Here is a 21,574-nt window from a genome sequence, read left to right on the forward strand (position 1 = left end):
AAGAAAATTGAGTCCCGGGAAGGACAAAGGACTTCTCCAAAGCCGTGAGGCTGATGAGTGGCCAGGCTGAGATCGGAACATAGGTCTTCCACCCACCCCCTTGTCCAAGACTTTCAGTATAGAAATGCTGCCAGCGGAGACTGAAGGAAGCAGAGCATCTGGAATGTCCAATGCATCGCTCTTGCTCTTGCTCTGGTGTGGGTCCTGCCAAATACTGGAAGGCCAAGGGAAATCAATGAGCTAAAGGGAGCATCTTCAGCTTTCTGATGGGCTATTTCAATGCAGATTTCATCTCTGGGCTAATGACTCCTCAGGCACCACTTCTGAGCTCACAGGGAGTATCTGCCAAGGACCTGGGCTGCAAGCCTTTGGGAGGCTTGTCTGCAGCCTCAGCCATGTAGTCAGTAGAGGAGAGGCTGAACAGGGCAGCTTTTTACTGCTCCCTCCACACTATTCACGCTTTTCACAGGTTCTGGTCTATACTTTCATTTTCTGTTTCATGGTCGCCTCCAGCTGAGACAGTACCGTGTACCGTGGGCTTCTGTGCCTGAACTCTCCTGTGTTCTCCCTGTCTTTCTATCACACCTACACACACAGCCCCCAAATCTCAATGCTGTTTTAAGTCATTAAAACTTAAAATGACACTAAGACTTGGGGGGGCACCCTGTATATAGAATAAATACAAAAGCGAATAAATTTAAGCCAGTCAAATCCCAGGTGGTTTGTGAGGCCGGGAACTTGTTGTGTGGATCCGGAAAGTCTTAAGAAAATGGTGCTTGAGCTGTGCCTTAAAGGAAGAGAGAGGTTCCATGAGGTAGAAACTAGGAGGAAGTGCATTCTGGGCTTGAGGGATGACCAGAACAAAAACATACGGAGTGTTATACGTGAGGAACAGAGAGAATACCAGTGGCTAAATTGCAGAGGGAAGGAAGGGGTATATTATCTAATGAGACTGGATGGCTGGATTCTGAAGGATTTCAAAGCTAAACAGAATCAATTGATGTTTGATTTTAGAGGCAATAGAGAGCTACTATAGTTGACGGGGGAGTGGAGTGAAGTGGTCACTCATGTGCTTAGGAAAAACCATCCGTAGCAACGCCAGATCATGGACTGAAATAGGGACAGATTTGTTGAAGCAGGGTGAATAATCTAGGTGAAAGAAGAGCTGAAACTAAGGTAGCATTGTAATTCTAGAGAAACTGAGGCAAGATAGAGATTAGATTTTTAATATTTTATTTGAGAGGGAGAGATTGTGCTGGGGGGGGTGTTGCTGATGTCTCAAAGCTTCCAGCAGATAATGTGTGTTTCCCTAGAAGTATATATATATACACGTGGCTCCAAATCACTGGGGTAGACTGAGGCAGGGGTGGAGTCTGAGCATGGAGAGCAGGAACAGACTATCAATCTGCTTCTGACAGGATGGAGGGTGAGGACCATAAATTCTTGATGACTTAGGAGGAGTTAGGAGCCAGAAAGTCTGAACTTCCCCTTATTTTAAGTTTATACATTTATAATTTATAACCTTAGAGTAACTAGCCCCAAGTTATATCAGTCCTAATGATCAGGAGGGGGATTGCAACCAGGGGGATTAAGGCAGAACAATTCGGGGAAACTGAGGCAGTATACTAAAAGGGAACTGTGGCACAACAGTATTTATGCTGAGCACCATGCTGAGTTCTGGGAATGGAGACGAAAGTGAAACTATCTCTGCCCACAAAAAGCTTATATTCTATTAATATCATCAATTCCCCTTTTAAAAAAAGTTTTTCCCCCTTTTTATTTAGAATTATCAACCAATGTACATTTCAGTATTGAATGAATTCAAAAGAGGATTGAATAAGAAAATGTGAATTCATAATAGTTTTTCAAAGCAGATATTAAATGTAACAAATAGTAATAAAACTGCCGGATGTATGTATGTGCTCTCTCCTGTGTATTTAATGCATGTTTTATTGATGCTGACTTTAAGGAAGAAACTGTTTCATTATGCACTAACTCTCCCACTCCCCAAGTAAAAGACTTCTCTTGTATTGGATAGATATAGCTGAGCAAAACAAAATGAAGACGTTGACCATATTTGAAAATTGTACATTCTGGGTCAAGATTGGTTGGTTACTGCATTGATTCTAGAGTTCTAGGGTCTTTTCAAGTTGTTTTGCACCATTTTGGTTGTGTTAGTTATTCTCTTGGTTCTGCTCATTTCTGTTGCACGAATACAATTCTCCCCATGTTTTCTTGAATCTCGTCATATTGATCATTTCTCCTGGCACAACAGCAAACCATTTCATTCATACCACTGTGTGTTGACCATTTCCGGATTTGTGGGTACCCACTTTCTTTCCAGAAAGGATTGCCGTTCATATTCTTGCACATATGGATCCTTAGCCTCCTTGGGGTATATGTCTAATCATAATATCTCCGTGTCAAAGGATATATACATAGAGTGACTTCTCGCGCATGGTTCTCAGAATGGTTGAGTCAGCTTTATGATACCACCAACAATGAGTACGTCTGACTCCCCACAGCTGTTTCCAACAGTTGCTTTTTTCCTCCTTTTTCATCATCACTAATTTGTTTGATGTGAAGTAGAACTTCAGAGTTGCTTTAATGACCATTTCTCTTATCATTACTGATTTAGAGCATTTGTATGTAGTATTGAGTTTCTTTTGAGAATTTCCTTCCATAATTCAAAGAATTAAGATTTCAAATCCTTCTTTTGAGAATTTCCTGTTTATATCCTTTTAACTGTATCTACTGGAGAATCACTGCTTTGTTTTCTTATGTACAAGTCTCGGTGCAGTTTTAAGTGTTCGTAACACTGGAACTTTTGGGGGCACCTTGTATTTGTAACAACATTTTCTTCACAGACTTTTATCGGAGAAATTTGCTGGAAGATTTCCCGATTTGTTTTTTTTTTCTAATTCTAATTGCATTTTATCACCTCTGTCCTTGTATACTCAAAAATTCCCTTCTTCCTAGCTATACTTATGAAAGGTACCTCCTTTCCATCTCTCTTGTTTTAGGCCATTTGCTAGTTTATATTTAGGACACGTCTCCATTTGTATTCTATTGTGGAACATGGTGTGAGATGCTGTTCTAAACCCGGTTCCCGACAGATTGCTTTCCAGTTTTCCTACTAGTTTTGGTCAGATAGGGAGTCTTTTCCTCAGTGAGTGGTAGGTACTCTGTCGCTTTTCCCTGGGATCCAAAGTCCAAGCCAAAAACCATTTAAGCCATTCCTTTTGCTACACCCTCCTAAGCTGCTGTCTTTTTAAGCAAAAGTCAAATAGATCAAACTCAGTTTGCCTTGAGGAGGAAAATCACATCAGGACAAATTGAAATGATGGGGTCAGTGTAATCCACAGTAAAAGGATCACATGATTTGGACTCGGGATGAAAACAGCATAAGACTTTGGCAAACTAAAGTCCATTCTGATTGAGTGGGACAAAGATGACGGATCGATGTTTAATTTGAACAAGAGAAGATGTAAGGGGAAATGGACTTTATTCCCAGTGGCATTGGCACGTGGTAAATGTTTAATAAGTACTTGTTGAACTGGTACTTAAAGGGCTGTCATATGCATGAGAGATTAGCCTTATTCTGCTTGGCCTCCAAGAAGAAAACAGAATAGTAGGTGCAGGCAGGTTCGGAGGTGCCAAGAGAGCCAGACAGGCAGGTAAATGTCGAGACAAACTTCAAAATGATTCAAGTTGCCCAAAAGTAGAACACACACACAAAAAAACCTGAGTTCCCCATCATGGGGCACGGGTTGGGGTAGGGATGAGATGTTTGGGGGAGAGTTGGAAGTCAATCAGTTAATTAATGAACATTTGTTAAGTGTCTGCTATGTGCCAGACACTGTGCTAAGCCCTTGGGATACATGCCAAAGACAGCCCCTGCCCTTGAGGAGCTTACCATCTGTGCCGTGTGCCATTGAACAAATCCCTTTCCCTCTCTGAGCCTCCTTCAATCTTTGTCAAATGAGGGCATCGGACTGGATGATCTGTGAGGTTCCCTCCCGTCCCTCAGGCTCTACATTGGAGTTTTGAAGGGTTCCTGCCAGCTCTGACATTTTTTGTTGTTGTTCTATGAGCCTTTCTAGATTTGACCTTTATTGTTCTCCAGCCCCCCTCAGCTCTGCCATTCCTTGCTGTAAGGCCCCTCCCAGCCTTGACCTTCTGTGATAAAGTCCCTCCCAGACCATTGGTGATCTGAGGTCTCCAAGTTCTCATCTGTTTTTAGATTTCTCTCAGGTTTAATCCCTATGATCATGCCTTTAAAATTGGATTCTGTTATTCTCTGCCACTTTTCCCCTTCTGAGCAGCCACTGCCCTTTGTCTCGGTAATTCAGGGGCCTGTGAAATTGTTCCACCATATCAGAAGGGTCCTCTTTTGGGCCTGACAGACCCAGTCCATTGTTTAGCCTTCATCAGCCTTCCAGTTCATCATGAGAGATATTATGGCCTATTGGTGGCTTTAGAAGATACGGAAGAAAAGCATACACCCTTTGGGTGTTTATTTGGTCCCAACAGATACATCTTGACTTTCCATGAACAGATTGGGATAAATGGGGCTAGCTTTTTCTTCATTGTCTATTCTCCTCCTCCTCCTCTTCCTCCTTTTCCTCTTCTTCCTCTCAGTGAAAGAGGTTAATGCTTGGGAACAAGCCAGTTGGGTGTACCTGGAGGGTCAAAAGCCAGCCCCGGTTCTTTAATGTAGAAAATGGATGTTACAGCCCTCACCCCCGCCCCCACAAACACACACACTGCCTAATGAATCACAGAGCATAAGGCCCAACCAAAAAGTCAAGATTTTGGCCAGGAAAAGAGGTAATATTTGCATCTTTTCTTTCAGCCCATTTAGAGCTATCTGCATTTGAATGAACTAATTATTTCACTCAAAAATGAAATTATTTTATTATGGGCAAAAGCAACAATCTGTCTCTGACTGGAACCAACCAGGCGTGAACTAAACTGGCTCGAAAGGGAGAGAAGAGGACATCAGCCCTGCTGATTTGGGGTCCAGGGTCCCTTTGACCTACGTTGTCTGGGGTTTGGGGACACAGCAGCTAGGTTCGGCTTAGAGAAACTCTGAGCTGCTCCCCATCCCAGCCTCCCCATTCACTTGCTCAGAGTGTGACCCTGGGGCAGTCACACACACAGCATCACTCTGTGTGTATCGTTTTTTTTGAACTGAAGAATGGGGATCATCCGCATCCTGCCAAATGGGGATAGTCATCCTTGACCCGCCTTCTTCCCAGAGTGTATCTTGTGGTGGAGACAGTCCTTTGAAAGCCTATCAGAATGGCAACTTATGGCAACTGGCAGTTCACATCGATTGACCACCTGACTTGCAGATTAATTTGTAGGCTCCACAGAATGCTAGAGGCCATCTCTCTTAAGTATTTTCTGCCTCAGGGGTCAAGGATCAGAGAGAGGTGGTTGTGACCCAGGCTTTGGGGCCTACAGTCTGAATCCTTTAATAATCTACCACCTCCCAGTTGTTGTGAGATCGATTCTCCAATTCTCCAGTCCGTCCTTTAATAAAGATCACTGCTTATCTATTGCGCCCATCCTGGATGACTCACACCCATGTTCTTCCATTTCTTTGATAACCTTTGTATCACTTTGTGTGGATGGCCAAATCCACTTCTTCAGAGACTTGAGTTTTCCAAGACTCTCTGCTGTACGAGAGCACTACAAAACTTGTGTGTGTTTGATTTGATTAAGTAGGTAGGGCAAGAATTATAGGCTCATTTTCCAGATGAAGAAACAAAGGTTCAGAGAGCAAGTGTCAAAATTGAAATTCCAGCCCCAGTCCGTTCATTGAATCCAAGGCTTTTTCTGTCCGTCTTCTCTGGGTTATGGTTTAATTGTAGACATTCCCTTAGGATCTTATGATTAGAAACCACTTACCATCCATGATCTTGTTGACTCTTTACAAGAGCTCTAGAGAGGGGACCAAGAAATTTCCACAATGAGAAAATCTGGGGATTGCCCTTTGGCCCAGAGAGAAGTAGTGACTTAAGTCATGGAGTTAGAAAGTAACAGAGAACCTTGATCAGAACCTAAGTTTCTTGGGTTCTATCCTAGGCCCATCAGAATTGGTCAAGTTGACAAGAGAGCCGATTTGGAATGAGGCAAGGGCAACAGGGAAAGACAGCTGTAGAGTTTGGTCCCGAGACTGGGTAAAATGATGGAGGATGCCAGACATCAAAACAGAGAGACCCTGGAGGCAGTGGGAAACCTGGCATTGGGCCAAAGTTAGGTCAAGATGTTCGCTTGGAAGTCTGCCTTAGAGAGGAGAGTTGAAGCTATAGAAACAAACACTTTCTTAGGATGCAAAGAAAATTAAGTGAAGATATTGGTTGATTTGTGAATTGAGGTGTCCAAAAGGTATGGGTCTTCATTCTTTGCCTTCATTCCCTGAGCTAGCCTATCTCCGCTTTCGGAATAGATTAACAGCAGTGTGGGAGTGAGTTAAATAGCTTGCTTGTCATCTAGAAATAGTTTAAAGTTACCATTTTACTTTTGCAAGACAGAGCAGTAAAACCATCTTGTCAAGAAGGCATAGAAGACTTGAAGAAGCAAGGTCCCGAATTCCCTTTTCTGAAGAAATGTCAGGAGCTAGAAGGGCCGTGGAGGGATCTGATAAAGGCCAATGGCCTCTATCTGAGAGGAGATGGAATAGAAGCTCAGATTCTGAAATGAGGTGATTTATCCAGAGTCTCACATTGGCTCAAGAGCTGGAAGCTACCTCAAAAGTCATCTAGTTCAACCTTTTCAAATGGGGAAACAAACTGAGGCTGGGCAGGGGAAGTGACTTCGTAGAACCCATAAGATGCAAAGCTATTGGTTAAAGGCGTTTCCTCTAATATTCTCATTGATACCCATTTTCCCAATGCTATGCTGCTTCCCAGTTGTTGGAACAACTGATGGGAGAGTAATCTAAGAAGGCACGATCAAGTCTCTGCCAGCTTTTGTTCCTTGATTTCCTTCTGTATCCTGTTAATTCGGTTTCACATACATGTACATGCCCTTTGTGATTATTAATGTAGTCTTAGCGGAGGAAGATATACTGTGAAAAAATGTTGGAGTGTTCTGTTCAGAGGACCCTTTGTTTCTTTGCTTTGTGGATTAGCCATCGCTTTTCTTTTTCTGTCTCATCACTGACACTAGCTTGTATGACCTTGTACAAGTTATTTCCCCTCTGAACCTTGGTTTCCCATTTGGAAAATGGGCATAATAGTACTCGCCCCAGTTCTATCCTGTAGTGATTGTGAGGTTCAAGAGATAATAAAGCTATTGCTTTATAAACCTACCAGTTTGTGGTGGCCTGGGGGGCGATTAAGCCATTATTTCAGTGCCTCGTTCTGGAAGCAAAGGATTCTTGAAGAATTTGAGTAATTCTTCCCTGGTGGATATTCTGTTCTAAGACTTTGGCATTGGGGAATAGTAGACATGTTCAAAGAGGTAGGTGTGTGTAAAGATTACAGCCTCAAACAATGGGCTAATATACATCCCTTCAATTAAAAAGCTCTGTATTTGGATTTCTCGAGTCAGCGACACAAGGATGACGTGGGGGTGTTCAGCGGCCCGTCTGAAGAAGTTCAGGGGGATTTAGTAAACTGAAAGTTCTGGATGAGGCAGCAATATGATGGCACAGCCCCCAAAGGGAAAGGAACCAGAATTGTATCTAGTAGCCAAGAATAAGGAGGTGTGGGCTCCTCTGACCAGCTTTAGTCAGATTCCAAGTAGAGAATTGTGGCCTTTTGTTGGCTCCCAAAGGGTAGAACCTGGGAGCAGTAGAGAGTTAAGTTGCAGAGAGGTCTGTTTTGGTTGATGTGAGAGAAAATTTCTTAATAATAAGAGTTATCCTAAAGTGGTATGGGCAGCCTTCAGTGAGCTCTTGTTTATTGGAGATACACATGTACTCAAATGAGGTTGGAGACAGTCTCATAGTCTGGTCTGGCTGACCTTTGAGATCAGACATTCTTTGGTTCTCTTAAATGGGTGCTGTCCCTTTTTCTGGGTTCCAGGGACTTAGCTTAAACCAGACCACTTGGTAGAGGATGAAGTTGGGGGTGAAGACTGTGTTGCTGCAAATATACAGGAAAGAATGGTCTTGTATCCTGGGTCCAAAGGGCAGCCCAAGAATAGAAGAAGCCCATCCTCTTCTCATTGTTACATGGCCCTCCCCACCCTCCTTGGTGACTTGGTAAGGTCCCACCTCTAGCAGCAGCCCCAGGGAAGTGGATCAGGAAGGTCAATGCAGTGGTCATCCTTCCTTTGTCCTGGCGACTCCCAGAGTGGCTAAGGTTAAGATAGAGTTTCCTGAAAGATAAGCCGAGTTGTTTTACAGACCTCCCCAAGCAGGAGAAGAACTCCCATCAATTTTTGATGCTAGAGTCTTGGGCCCTCATTCATTTCCTGCTGCCTTGCTCTTTTGGGTGGAGAAAGGTAGTTTTGCCACAATAAAAGACTGCCCCGTGGCAACCAGTAAAGAGTGGCCCTAGAAGCGATCCAGGTCAGCTCTCTGAAGGGGGAGGAGGAACCTGAAAGGTTAGAGAAATATGTCACTTTCCTGAGTAACACAGCTACATTCATGCCCAAACCAGACCTAGGTACTAAGTCTCCCTACTCTAGAGACCACTTTCTTATCTGACCTGCTCACCAAGGCCCTGCTGCATTGTTCTTCTTTTGGTAGTTTCTCCCTTGATATTAATGAAGGCTTCTTGTGAGTTCACAAAGCTGTAATCAAAAAGAAAGAAAAAGGAGGGAGAAGGCTTTTCTTTCCAAATGACTAGGCCTTCTCACCGATAAGTTTATTATAATCTGAACTGGATGAACTCAGTCATGGTGTGCCAATATTGTCACGCCTCAGGTGCTCCTGCTGCAGGCTCCAGATGACACTGGCATATCAATTCGGGAAGACCTTTCCCTGGCCCTCCTGCCCCTTATTTTCCCAGTGTTGCCAGGAGGTCAGGCTCAGGGCTGCCATCTTTTCTGTCTTGGGATTAATATTATAAAGACCGCTTGAGTTTTATTTTATTTTATTTTTATTGTCCTCCCTTCTGCTTGGTACTTTAAAAATGTTCATATTGCTGGCAGTCACCCAGAGCTAATTAAATATCTATTTTTCAGTGGTGGTCTTTAGCTGTAATACTAGAACAAATCAAAGAAGCTTTGCAAATCTGGCTGAGGGCTATTGTCCCAGATCTGGCTCTGGGTTGGCTTTACTGGCCACTGAATGACATCCCTTTTCCCAGAAAGTGCCCTCTCTCAGAGAGGGCTGGGAAACTTCTAGCATGGGATCATGGGTCCTAGGAGTATATCATCTCCTTAAGCGTAGGATCTGGCCCCTTTTTGTTATAGCCAGAGCACCTTGCCCAGTGCCTGATACAGAACCATCCCTTAATGGATGTTTGTTGAATTGAATCAAATTAGATGCATAGGATCCACGATCTAGAATTAGAGGGGACCTTAAGAGGCCAGCAAATATAACCTCATTTTACAGAAGAGGAATCTGAGGCACAAAGAGGGGAAGTGACTTGGCCAGCATCACTTAGCTAGTGTTAGTATCTTCATGGCTCTAAGTTCAGGGCCTGCCCAGTATGTCCTGCTGCCTCTAATTACAATAAATTGCTCAAGAGCTGGGAAGGATCTTGATAGTCACCTCCTCCAACCCCTTCCATCTTATAAATGGAGAGACTGAGGCCCACAGAGGAGAAATGACAGTCTAGATCAACCAGCAAGTGGAGCCATGTGGGCTTCCTGGGGCAGAAGGTGCTTGAGACTTGCCAGTTCTCTTGAACCTTTCTTTCCCTCCAATAAGCAGAATGAGGGAGGAAGAGACTTGGTGAAGCTTTTTTTTTTCAAGGCTCCCACACACTGAAGGAAGGCTGTCTCTACCCCACTGTCCCATGCCCACTGACATATTTATTGCCTGTCTGCAGCATGGGAACAGGAGGAGGAGAGGGAGTGAGGGACGAAAGCAAGGGCTTTGGGGTGAACAGCATGGAGTCTGGTCATGAATAGAATGAATTTTGCCTCATCACATTGGCATCAGAGCCTGCCCGCCCTCTGTGACAAGCACAGGTTCTGCCTACGTCCAGGACTGAACACCTGCTCCTTCTCACCCTGTGTCTGATTCCATGTCTGTAAGACTGAACTTGGTTGGTTTCTGCCAATGTGTAGTGGAAAGAGCTCTGGCCCTAGACTGGAAAAAACCTGGGGTCAAGGTTTGGCTGTGGCCTTTCCATGTGAACTGGAGCCAGACTGTTTACTTATCAGAGCCTTCATTTTCTCATCTTTAAAATGGAGATAATACCCTTTTTCTGTTCTTTAGTCAACAAGACTTGAAGCACCTGCTTTGTGCCTGGTATTAGTGCTAAGCTAAGAATACAGGGACAAAAGTGAGCAAGCCCCTGCCCACAGTGGGCTTACATTCTCTCAGTACAGTTTACATATGAAAGCCATAAGACTTGTTAAGGAATATATTGTCTTGTCTTGTTCAGTCTTTTGTTTGATTAAAAAAAAAAAAAAAAAAGCAAACCCAATAACAATAGAATTGAGCCCTGGTGAAGGAAGCTAGTTTGCCTTTGTTCATGACACCAATCCAGCTTTTGGGACTCCAATCCCTTTTCAGAAATGTATTGCAAAAAGCTGTAGGAATGGTGCTTTGCCCCAGGTTACACTATAGTTCTTAATTGGCATAGGCACTGGGAATCGGGTTTCCCAATGGCCGGTGGTTGTGCTTTGACTTCTAAATTATACTGTGAAATACTCTGAATGGTGGTTGGTGGCTGTTTCACAAACGATGCCAGTTGCTGATTGTTGTGGGTATCATTGTAAAGAGAGGGGCTAGGCCAGAGGAGCTGTGCACATTGATAAGGAAATAGTAGACTACAATTAAATGGTGGTTCTAGCACACACAATAGGCAATTAATAAAGTCAAATTCAGCATCAGTTCTCTTCTCTAAAATGTCTAGAGTCTGATAAGGGACCTACTTTGTGGTCCTTTTGCTTTCCAAGAGACAGCTCCCTACTGCTCCCAGCTTATCCAATGTTGATATCAGTGTGGCTATCGATTTCTCCTGCACACATCTGCAGACATAGCCAAGGCCAGGGCTAATGTTGTGCTTAGCATCTCTTTTAGTACTTTGCATGTGGCCAGTATTCAATCCCTACTTGGCTTCAAATTCTAGCAAGCTTTTCTCCATGTAAGCTGTGTGATCTGGGCCAAATCCCCTTGTATCTCTGAGTCTCAGTTTCCTCTTCTATAATTGGCTAAGAGGGTCTCAAAAATCTCTTTTAACCCTCTAGAATGAACACCATTTTTGGAGTTGGGAAACCATTAATTCTTTTTTTATATATGTAACTTTTTATTTACAAGATATATGCATGGGTAATTTGGTTGACCAATACATGTTAAATATGTTAAAATATAAGTTAAATACAATACATATATATACATGTCCATGCAGTTATTTTGCTGTACAAAAAGAATTGGACTCTGAAATGGTGTACTATTAGTCTGTGAAGGAAATCAAAAATGCAGGTGGACAAAAATAGAGGGACTGAGAATTCTATGTCGTGGTTCATAGTCATCTCCCAGAGTTCTTTTACTGGGTGTAGCTGGTTCAGTTCATTCCTGATCCATTGGAACTGATTTGGTTCATCTCATTGTTGAAGAGAGTCATGTCCATCAGAATTGATCATTATATAGTCTTGTTGAAGTATATAATGATCTCCTGGCCCTGCTCATTTCCCTCAGCATCAGTTTGGGTAAGTCTCTCCAGGCCTTTCTGAAAGCATCCTGCTTGTCATTTCTTACAGAACAATAATATTCCATAACATTCATATACCACAATGTATTCGGCCATTCTCCAGTTGATGGGCATCCATTCAATTTCTAGTTTCTAGCCACTACAAAGAGACTTGCCACAAACATTCTTGCACATACAGGTTCCTTTCCCTTCTGAAACCATTAAGTCTTAATGGTGATGAGCCCTTGAGCAAGTTACTCCTCTTCCTTCGGTTTTCTCAGCTGTAAAATGAGGACAATAATGATTCTAATCTCACAAGGTTATTGTGAGGAAAACACTTTATAAACTAAACACTATACAATAATGGGAATTCATTTTTTTCTAAGATCCTTTGGAATTCTTATTGATTTTCTAAAATCTATGTCAGATTTAAGCCTATGAATAGCAAGGGCAAAGATTGAATGTAATAATGAAAAAGCATTTATTAAGTATTTTCTGTGTGCTAAGTCCCGAGATACAAAGAAATATAAACATGAGATAGCACTCATGTGCATAGATTTTAATTCTAATAGGATAAGACAACATATGTTGGGGAGTGGTGACCAGGAAAGGAAATGTTTGGTGGGGGTGGGAGGGTGGAGAAGATTCTGGGAAGCCGAGTTGATCCATAATTAGAACAGCCAATTGACACACCCTGTCCAGGAACAATAGTGTTATGGTGATGTGGATTTGATTATTGACCCCAGAGAAAGACGCAGAAAGGTGGAGGTTGGGTATGGATATTGGGATGGCCAGAGTGGACAGCTGGCTGGGATGGGAGGTATATTCTGGTCTGATAGTCTCGAGCTGCTTGGCTGGAATGGACTAGTTGAGTTAGCTCTCATTTACCTATCAAAAAGGTTTGTTGCCTGGCACCTCTCCCAGGACTACTTTGCTTAGGAAAACAACACATCCCCGAGCCAAAACCCTACCTAGTCTTCTTTCATTCCAGGACAAATCTGCATATACTGAGGAGATAAGATTCATAGGGTCATAGATTCCTAGATCTAGAACTGGCGGGAACCTTCAAGATCTTCTGGTCTTACTCCTTTATTTTACAAAGGAAGAACTTGAGGCTCAGAGAGGAAGTGACTTGCTCAAAGTCAAATGGATAGAAAGTGACAGAGAAAGGCTCTGAATTCACATGTCTTGACTCCAAATCTATTGTCCTTTCCATTATACCACATTTGCCCTCAGCCTATGAAGAACACTGACTGGAGTCAGGAGGCTTGAGTTCAAGTTCTGATTGGTATTTATTTTCTTTTTCTCTCTCCTCCCCCCTCCCTGTCCCACCCCCTGTTCCTGCCATTATTAATCATATATTTAAAACACACACACACACACACACACACACACACACACACAAGATAGAGGATTTGTATCTCTGGATCTGTATCTATATCTCTGGATATGGATAGCATGTTTCATTATGAGTCCTTTGGAATTGTGGTGGATCAGATTGATAAGAGTTACCATTATGTCTTTCCCAGTTAATCATCCTTACAATGTTGCTATTACTACATTACTGTTTTTTTCTCCTGGTTCTGCTCACTTCACTCTGTATCAGCTCATAATTCCTTCACAGCTTTCTCTGAAACCATCCCCTTCATCGTTTCTTACAGCACGATAGTATTCCATCACGGCCATATAGCATAACTTATGCAGCCATTCCCCAATGAATAGGCATCCCCTCAGTTTCGAATTCTTTGCCACCACGAAAAGAGCTTCTATAAATACTTTTGTATATATAGATCCTCTTCCCTTTCCTTTGATCTCTTTGGGAAACAGACCCAGTAGAGACTTGGCTGTGATTATCAAAGGGTATTCAGCATTTCACAGCCCTTTGGGCATAGTTCCAAATGGCTTTCTAAATTGCACCAATAGTGCAGCAGTGTCCCTATTTTCCCAAATCCTCTTCTAGCATTTATCATTTTCCTTTTCTGTCATCTTGGTTAGTTTTTCACTAATTTTCTATAGGCTCTTGAAGAGGTTATTTTTCTTCCTCTCTGGCCTCAATTTCTCCCTCGTTTAAAAAGAAAATGTCCAAATAGATTATCTCTAAGATGTGTTCCAGCCAGAACGATATATAAATTAATTGATGAATCAGGTGATTGTGGGAGTCAGAAAAAAAATTGGGGCTCCCAGTTTAAAAAAAAAAAAAAAGGCAATGACACCAGGGGGAAATATGTTTAGACATTTGAGATGGAAAAGATCTGGAAAGTTTTGTGGTTTTTAATAAGGTCAGTAAGAATCAACGGTGACATGACAACCCCCACCCCCAAAACAAAAAAAGACCTTAAGCTAAGACATCATTTGGTCTAGGGGCCTAGTATCCTGAAGGAACCAACTTTGTCCCACAGTCTTTGCTCTGGTCAGATCACATCTGAAGGGCTGTGTTCATTTATTATAGGAAGTATTGATAAGCAGGAGAAAATCCAGAGAGGTAGAGGCAGAATATTGACAGATCTTGGAACTGTGCACTTAAAAGGATCATTTGAAAGAAATAGGAGTGCTAGCCCAGTGAAAAGAAGGCTGCTCTTGAGATATCTGAAGATCATTGTTGTTGACATTGTTTTACAAGGCATCTATCTGCTTGACCTTAGCTATCAGAATTAGGAACATCGAATAGAAGTTCCAGTATGTTTAGTGAATTCGAAGGGTAGAAGACCTGTGTTCAACTCCCAGCTCTGAAATGTACCGCTTGTTTGAGTTTGAGCAAGTCCCTTCCCTTCCCTCTGCCTCAGTTTCCTCTTCTGTAAAAGGATAGAGTTGGACTAACATGATTTTTGAGGTCCTTTCTAGCCTTAAGTCCAGGCCCCTCTGAAGTTGCAAAGAAGCCTCTTATACCATAGAAGGAAAACTTAATTTCTTGGACAAGCAGAGCTGTTTAAAAGTCAAATGGACTTGCCTTGGGCTATAGTGAGTTCTGGTTCTTGGAAACTTTGAGGAAGCTTGAAGGCCCTGCATGGAGCATGCTAGAGAGATTACTGCTCCCAGGCTTGGTTTCTCCCACCTCAGATTCTGTGATTCATCTGCCTGTAATCCTAACAGCAAGGGATGGCAGGAGTGAACTCTCAGGGCTCCTGCCATTCCCAGATTCTGGCACGCCTATTCCGATGGCCGAGATGCCATATGCTTGTTGTGCTCTTGAGGGCCTAGCCAGGACTGAGTATGTCTGAGAGACTGGAGTCTTCAACCTGGGCCCTTTCCTAACCGGTTCTGTGTTTCAGATGTACAGCCTTGATCTCTCCAGGGTTTCTTTGGGAGAGAGGCTGAGGGGAGAGGGCGGAGGGGACAGGAGGGGGAGTATCTCTTTGTGACCAATGTCATCTAGTCCTGATGGCCATATATCCTCATGCCTGGGTTAGCCTTTGACTTTCTGTGCGATTTTGGATGGGTCATTCATCCTTTTTCTCTAGGCTTCGGTTTTCAATCTGGAAAATCATAGGGATTAATAGCCCTTGGCCTTAGTTTCACCAGGCAGTCTCAGGGATCATTGAAAGGATATCTGCAAAGACCTCCAGCCACTGGCTCCCCATGCATTTGAAGAATGTGGGAGCATGTCATTTAGGGGGGGAGATCCCAGAAAGATATGATCAAGTCTATTCTCTAACATCACAGATGATGAAATCATTGCCAATCCCAAACTTAACTGGTACCAAAGTCATCCCCTCTGATTTTTGTTTATAAGGTGGATAGATGGGAATTTCTCCTCTTTTAGTAAACTTCCTAGAAGAATGAGGGGGAAACCAGGAAACTGGCTCATCATTAGTCAAGGTATCTCTTTTCCAGGTCTCAGTTTCCTCCTCTGTCAAATGAAAAGCTTGAACTAGCTGATGTCTAGCTCTTAAATCTGTAGGCATCTATGATCGCATCCTCTGGATGTCAGAGAGTTCACTTTGTTATTAGAGGGAACGGTCCAATTCAGTCATTTCTTTTCCCCTTCCAAATTCAGAGTAGGCCAGGGAGCTGGACAGTGGGGTAAAGAGTGATCATTTGGGTCTGAGCCTCTGCTTTTCTCTCTTCAGCTGATCAGCGGAGGTTCCATTGTAAGTGCTGAGGCAGTATGGGATCATGTCACCATGGCCAACCGGGAGTTGGCGTTTAAGGCAGGCGACGTCATCAAGGTCTTGGATGCTTCCAACAAGGACTGGTGGTGGGGCCAGATCGATGATGAGGAAGGATGGTTTCCTGCCAGCTTTGTGAGGGTAAGTGACTACTATCCCCCTGATTATTCTGGCCTGACTCCCCTACTTGCCCCTCTACTTCTGATAGTCTCTTTTCCTCCGTTCCTTCCATTTGTGGTCCATTCCTTGCTTTTTTCTTTCCTGATTTCCTTTCCTCTTTGCCTTTAATTTCCTCCACTTAATTTTTTATTTCTTTTCTCTCTCTCATCCTCTGTCTTTTCCCACTGTGACCCTTGTCGTGTTTGTCCTCGCTTGAGCAGAGAAATGTCATTGACACTACCTTTGTGATCTTGAATGGGTAGGCTACTTGGACTCTAGGCCTCAATTTTCTCCTGGAAAATGAGGTAGTTGGGCTAGCTGGCCTCTGAGGGCTCTTCCAGAATTTGAGCTAGAATCCTACCATCACTTCTTTTCTCTGGGCATAAAATTGCTCATCTATTCAATGAGTAAGTTAGAGAAGATGAACCTTAAAAAGGCCTTTCTAGCCATGAGTTAATTAATGTCCTATGGTTCTACCTGGTACGATGTTATAGTCTGAGGGGATCTTCCAACTCTGACATTTGACTTGTTTTAGCCTCCTTCTCCTCATGTTATTCCTGTCTCCTTTCTGAAATTTTTCTACCTTTTGTTTGTACCCTCCCTCCTTATTTGCTTTGTTCTCTGTCTTCTCCCCTTCGCCTTCCTTCCTTTCTTTTCCTCCTCCTTCCTCTCTCTAGCCTTAGTCTTCCTCCTTCCCCCAATTCCCCTTCTTTATTCTTCCCCCTTCTATTTTCTACTCCCATTTCTCTCCTCCATTTTTCTTCCCTCTTCTCACCTTCCTTTCCTTGATTCCCTCAGTTGCTGAAATGTCATCACCACAGCAAGGTTGTTTTGCAGCTGTCTTTCTGTCATTAATGTGAGTAGTGTAGGGCTTCTTCCCCTGAGGCACTGTACATTTTGATTGCACATACTTCTCTGTAACTCAGCTCTAGACAGTTTTGGAGGAGGGAAGCAAACAGCCTGAAAACCTCCCCGGAGGACTGATTCTCTTAGAAGCTGTGCAGAGCCTCACCTTCTCTTTTTTATAGGCCCTTAGTCTGAAAGGTCTAATACCCTACACTGACCAAAATGTCCGGAAAGAAATATCGCCCCAGCAGCTAGAGAACCCCCAAATGAGTATTACCATGGGCACGTCATTTCCTCGTCCAGGGAACCCCCAAATGAGTATTACCATGGGCACGTCATTTCCTCGTCCAGGCTCCAGTTACTTTGTCTTTAAAATGAGATTGGAGAAGATGCTCTGTTAGGTGCCTTTTATTTGTAAGGTCATAGTCCTTTACTATCTGAGGTTCCCTCCAGCTCTGGAGTTTTGTAATCCCATGAACCTCAGCTGCTTCTTCCCTCTGCTACGCACTTTAGCAGGGTGAGGTGAGGATGGAGTGAGCTAATTGATGCTCAAGAACATTAGAAAGCTAAGGGGCCCCAAGAATGGGAGCATTGTGGTCACTGTCTCAAAATCTCAGGGATGGAAGACAGCTCCTAGAACATTTTTAATTCAACCCCTATCCACCTGGAAATTCCTTCTAGGATACCCAAGCAAGTATTCACCTGCTTGGAGTTGTCCAAAGATGGGAAGCTTCCTACCTTCTGAAGCAGTGTTCTCTTCTTCAGTGGTTACTGGAGATCCAAACTAGAGATCCCTTCCTAGCAGAGTATCTACTGAAGAGGCAGCGTGGGGTATAAACAGGAAGATTTAGCCTTTATTGTTTCCTGAGGGCCTTGGCAATCTGTCTGGGCAAAGAAACCTGTGGACCTCTTCTCAGAGTCAGGTTTTTATTTTTATCTTTTAAAGGCAATTGGAATTAAGTGATTTGGCTATGGTCACATTATTAGTAAGTGGCTGAGGCTGGATTTGAACTTGGGTCCTCTTGATCCCAGAGCTCTATCCACTGTGCCATCATGTTTTTAAACACATAAAATAAAATACACAAGATTACAAATTCTTATTATTTTGAATAATATTTTCTATTATTCAATTTCAATTGAATTCTATTCAATTCAAATTCAATTGAATTCTATTCAATTAGGTTTTTGTTATTGTTGTTTTTACAAGATCCTAGATCCAGGTTGAATAGTGGAAAGAATGCTGGATCTGAAATGTAATTTGAATCGAGACTCTGATATTTATTATGTGACTATGAGCACTTCTCTTTTCTGGGCCTCAATATCCTCTTCTGCAAAAGGAGAGGCTCAAAGTCAGTGACCTCTTAACACCGTTCCAGCCCTAGACTTATTGTCCTCTGACACTGAACTCTAATTCTGAGTCTCTTTAGTAACACTGCCTTCTACCTTGTTCCCTAGTACAAGAAGGCCTTGGTAAAATACTAAACATATACTGTAAAATAGAAGGACATCTATCTGGCTTCCACTTTTTTTTTCCCCAGATATTATAGAGTAGCTAATTTTATTTCTTTTATTTTGTTTTGGTTTTTTGTCTCTCTCTTTTTTAAACTAATAGTATTTTATGTTTCCAAGTACATGTAAAGATAGTTTTCAATATTCACCTTTGTAACTGGCTTCCACTTTGATATTAGGGTTCCCAAATCTTTGTCTTAGTGGGCTAGGTTTTTTTTAAGCTATCGTTTATTATATTCCAGCTACTATGCTAAGTACTTTACAAACATAGCATTTGCTCCTCACAGCAACCCTGGGTAATAAGTACTATTATTATCCCTATTTTGCAGATGAGGAAGCTGAGGGATATGACTTGCTCAGGGTCATACAATTTGGAAACAGCTGAGTCTGGATTTGAACTCAGGTTTTCCAGACTCTATGCTTCATGCATTATTATGGTGCCATCTCCCTACCACGGCACCCCCACTTCCTAATTTCTGGATGTAGAGCCAGTGATTTCATTTCAGACTTGAAAGACTCCATACTGCCTCATGCGGTTGGGTATAGATAGACTGGAAGTCCTGAACCATAAGGCTCTTGGTTGAGGCTGAGGGAAAGCCAAGTTCTATGGTAGAGCAAATCTGTGAGATTGTTGTTCATGGGAAATTAGAGTATGAGATCCGTGAGCTATTATTAAAGTCTCTCAGACTCTACAGATCTTTATGGCTTCAAAAAATGTCAGTTAATGGTACATCGCTTTAATGAAGGCAAGATTGAATTAACCTGGAAGAAGAACATAGATGCTGAGAAATATGGGAAGGGGAGACATTTGTTTCTTCTGCTTTCCTTGGTCATTCCTAGAAAATCACTGTGGTCTGGTGGAAAGAACTATAGGGACAGGAGGCTGGGTTCAGATCCCGAACCTGTTGCTATTAATTTATCATCTTGGGCCCAAGACTTCATTCAGCCATGAAATGAAGGGATTACAGTGATCCAAAGAAGGCAGTTCCTTGACTGCTCTTCAATTTCCTCATGTGTAAAATGGAGGTGATAATTAATAGAGGCAATATGGTATTGTGGAAAGAGCCTAGATGTGGGGATTGAAATTTTCACTCTCACCCATCTGTATGAACCAAAACTTTTGTAAAGTAAAAGGTATTGGATTAGATATGTTCTGGAGGTCTTTTCTAGCTCTGACTTCCAATGATCCATTTGCTGGGTCTATCTCCCAGGGCTATTTTGAGAATGAATTGCACTAATGGGTAAGAAAGGGCTTTGTGACTGAGGAGTGATGTCCAAGTGGAAGGTACTGTGATTCTCCAAATAATGAGGAGCTGACGGGGCTTTAGAAATGTGCCTGACTCAATAGCCTCCTTCCTCAATCTCTCATGTGACTAGAGGAGCAGACATTGTCTAAGAGATGCTGGCTCTGGGGGGAACAGAAAAGGCATCGCTCGGATTGAGCCCCCCTCCCCATTGCTCCTGCCCCCCACTGCTGCCGGTGCCTAGCAATAGTTGGTACTGTTGCCATCCTCAGCACCAGACTCACTCATCTTAATGACCCATCATTCTAGCTGTCATATGATAATTGATCATAGCCTTTTAAAGCCTATTTCTAGCTTTAACACAGACCAGCTTCACAGGTGACAAATTTACTGGTCTCTGTAAATTGGTACCATAATGGGTCTCTAATCCATTCATGACCATTTACTGAGTACTTACAGCTGCCCAGCAGCATACCAAGCTCTATAGCAATGGGAATGGGGGAGGGAGGGAGGATATAAAAAAAAAGGATATAGAGTTAGAAGGGACCTTAAAATACAGAATTTCAGAGTCAAGAGGAAACTTGGAAATCAGAATGTCAGAGCCAGAAGATACCTTAGAATGTTAGAACTGGAAAAAGGTCTTTGACTAGAGAATGTCAAAGATGGTGCAACTTAGAACATGGAATATCAGAGCTCAGAGAGACCTTAGAACAGGTGCTGTCAGGGCTAGGAGCCCTATTTCTTTCTTTTTGTGTCTTCAGAATTTCATTCCTAGTTTCCCATTCCTAACTTCATTTAAATCCTTCAACATCTGCCTTTCCCCAGATCTAGGACACGTTAGACTGTGTCAAGCTTTTTCCCTCTCTTCATCGTGACCTTTAGGAGGGAGGGGTAGACATTGTTCCCATCCTTTCCACCCCAGACTCCTTTGTATTAAAAAAAAAAAAATTAGATCCAGTTTCGAGTTTCCCTTTAAAGGTTCCTTTTGAAAGATGAAATGTTCTTTGAGGCAAATCAAGAATGAGAGAGACACACAGAGAGGAGATTCAGACAATATCTAGATAATTGAAGTCTCCTAAGATGCCTCTGTGCCAGTTTTGTGATCTGTTTTAAAAACTTCTCATCTATTTCCTCTTTCAGGCCATGTGGTCTATGGTATACTCTGGTGACTGATGCCTTTCCCTCTAAGGTTAACTTGTATTTACTTTGTATGAATTTTGAATATACATATTCATACAAATGCATATAAAATTGTTTGCCTCCTCAGGGCCTCCAAGAACTTCTTGCTTGTTGTGGCCAAACCCAAAGGATTTTTACTACTGGCTCTTTCCCTAGGTTTTGAAACTTGTGAACTGCCCCGTCAGGTTCCTAAAATATGACACCCAGAACTAAGTCACGTACTCTAGATGTGGCCTGGCTAGGGCAGAGGAGACTAATCTTTGTGAGAAGATAGTTACAAATTGCAGTCATAATTAAATGGTGGTCCGGGCAGTCACTCCTGGAGCACAGAGACAAGCAATGATAGTGGACTGCAGTGTTTGGGAGGCTCGCTCAAAGTGGGGCTAGAATGGAGTCTTATAGAATGAGTAGAATTTGATTAGAAGGAGAAGAGAGGGGAGGAATATTCTTGGTTCCTTACTTGTTTACTCTGATAACCTGTCATGCATTTGTCATCCTCAAATTGATCTAAATCCTTGTTAAGAGTTTCAACCCCAACCAAATTCTGATGAGGCAAGTTTGCTTCTCTGGAGCCATAATGAGTGCAAATCTATTAGGAAACATTAATTGAGTGCGTCCTGTCACCCAGCTGAGTTCTATACAGGGACACATGAAAATTACAAGGCACAGACCATCCAATAGCGCAGCTAAAGGGGACTTTAGAACCTAGGGAAAAACACAAATCATAGACTGTTGCTACTTTCAGAGATGTGAGAAAGCATTC

At 42.6% G+C, this 21,574-nt stretch overlaps 1 protein-coding gene across 6 annotated transcripts in view; it reads left to right on the top strand.

Annotated features, from left to right (window-relative positions):
* ARHGEF9 (Cdc42 guanine nucleotide exchange factor 9) overlaps positions 1 to 21,574 on the top strand; it is a 244,133-nt gene that overhangs the window by 143,420 nt on the left and 79,139 nt on the right. For all 6 annotated transcript variants that reach the window (XM_051969023.1, XM_051969021.1, XM_051969025.1 and 3 more), the window contains one exon: positions 15,836 to 16,015. In XM_051969023.1, coding sequence (XP_051824983.1) covers positions 15,836 to 16,015 — 180 coding nt within the window. The remainder of the gene's footprint in view (positions 1 to 15,835; positions 16,016 to 21,574) is intronic.

Source organism: Antechinus flavipes, chromosome X (genome assembly GCF_016432865.1).
Source record: "Antechinus flavipes isolate AdamAnt ecotype Samford, QLD, Australia chromosome X, AdamAnt_v2, whole genome shotgun sequence".
In the NCBI taxonomy this organism is placed as follows: domain Eukaryota; kingdom Metazoa; phylum Chordata; class Mammalia; order Dasyuromorphia; family Dasyuridae; genus Antechinus; species Antechinus flavipes.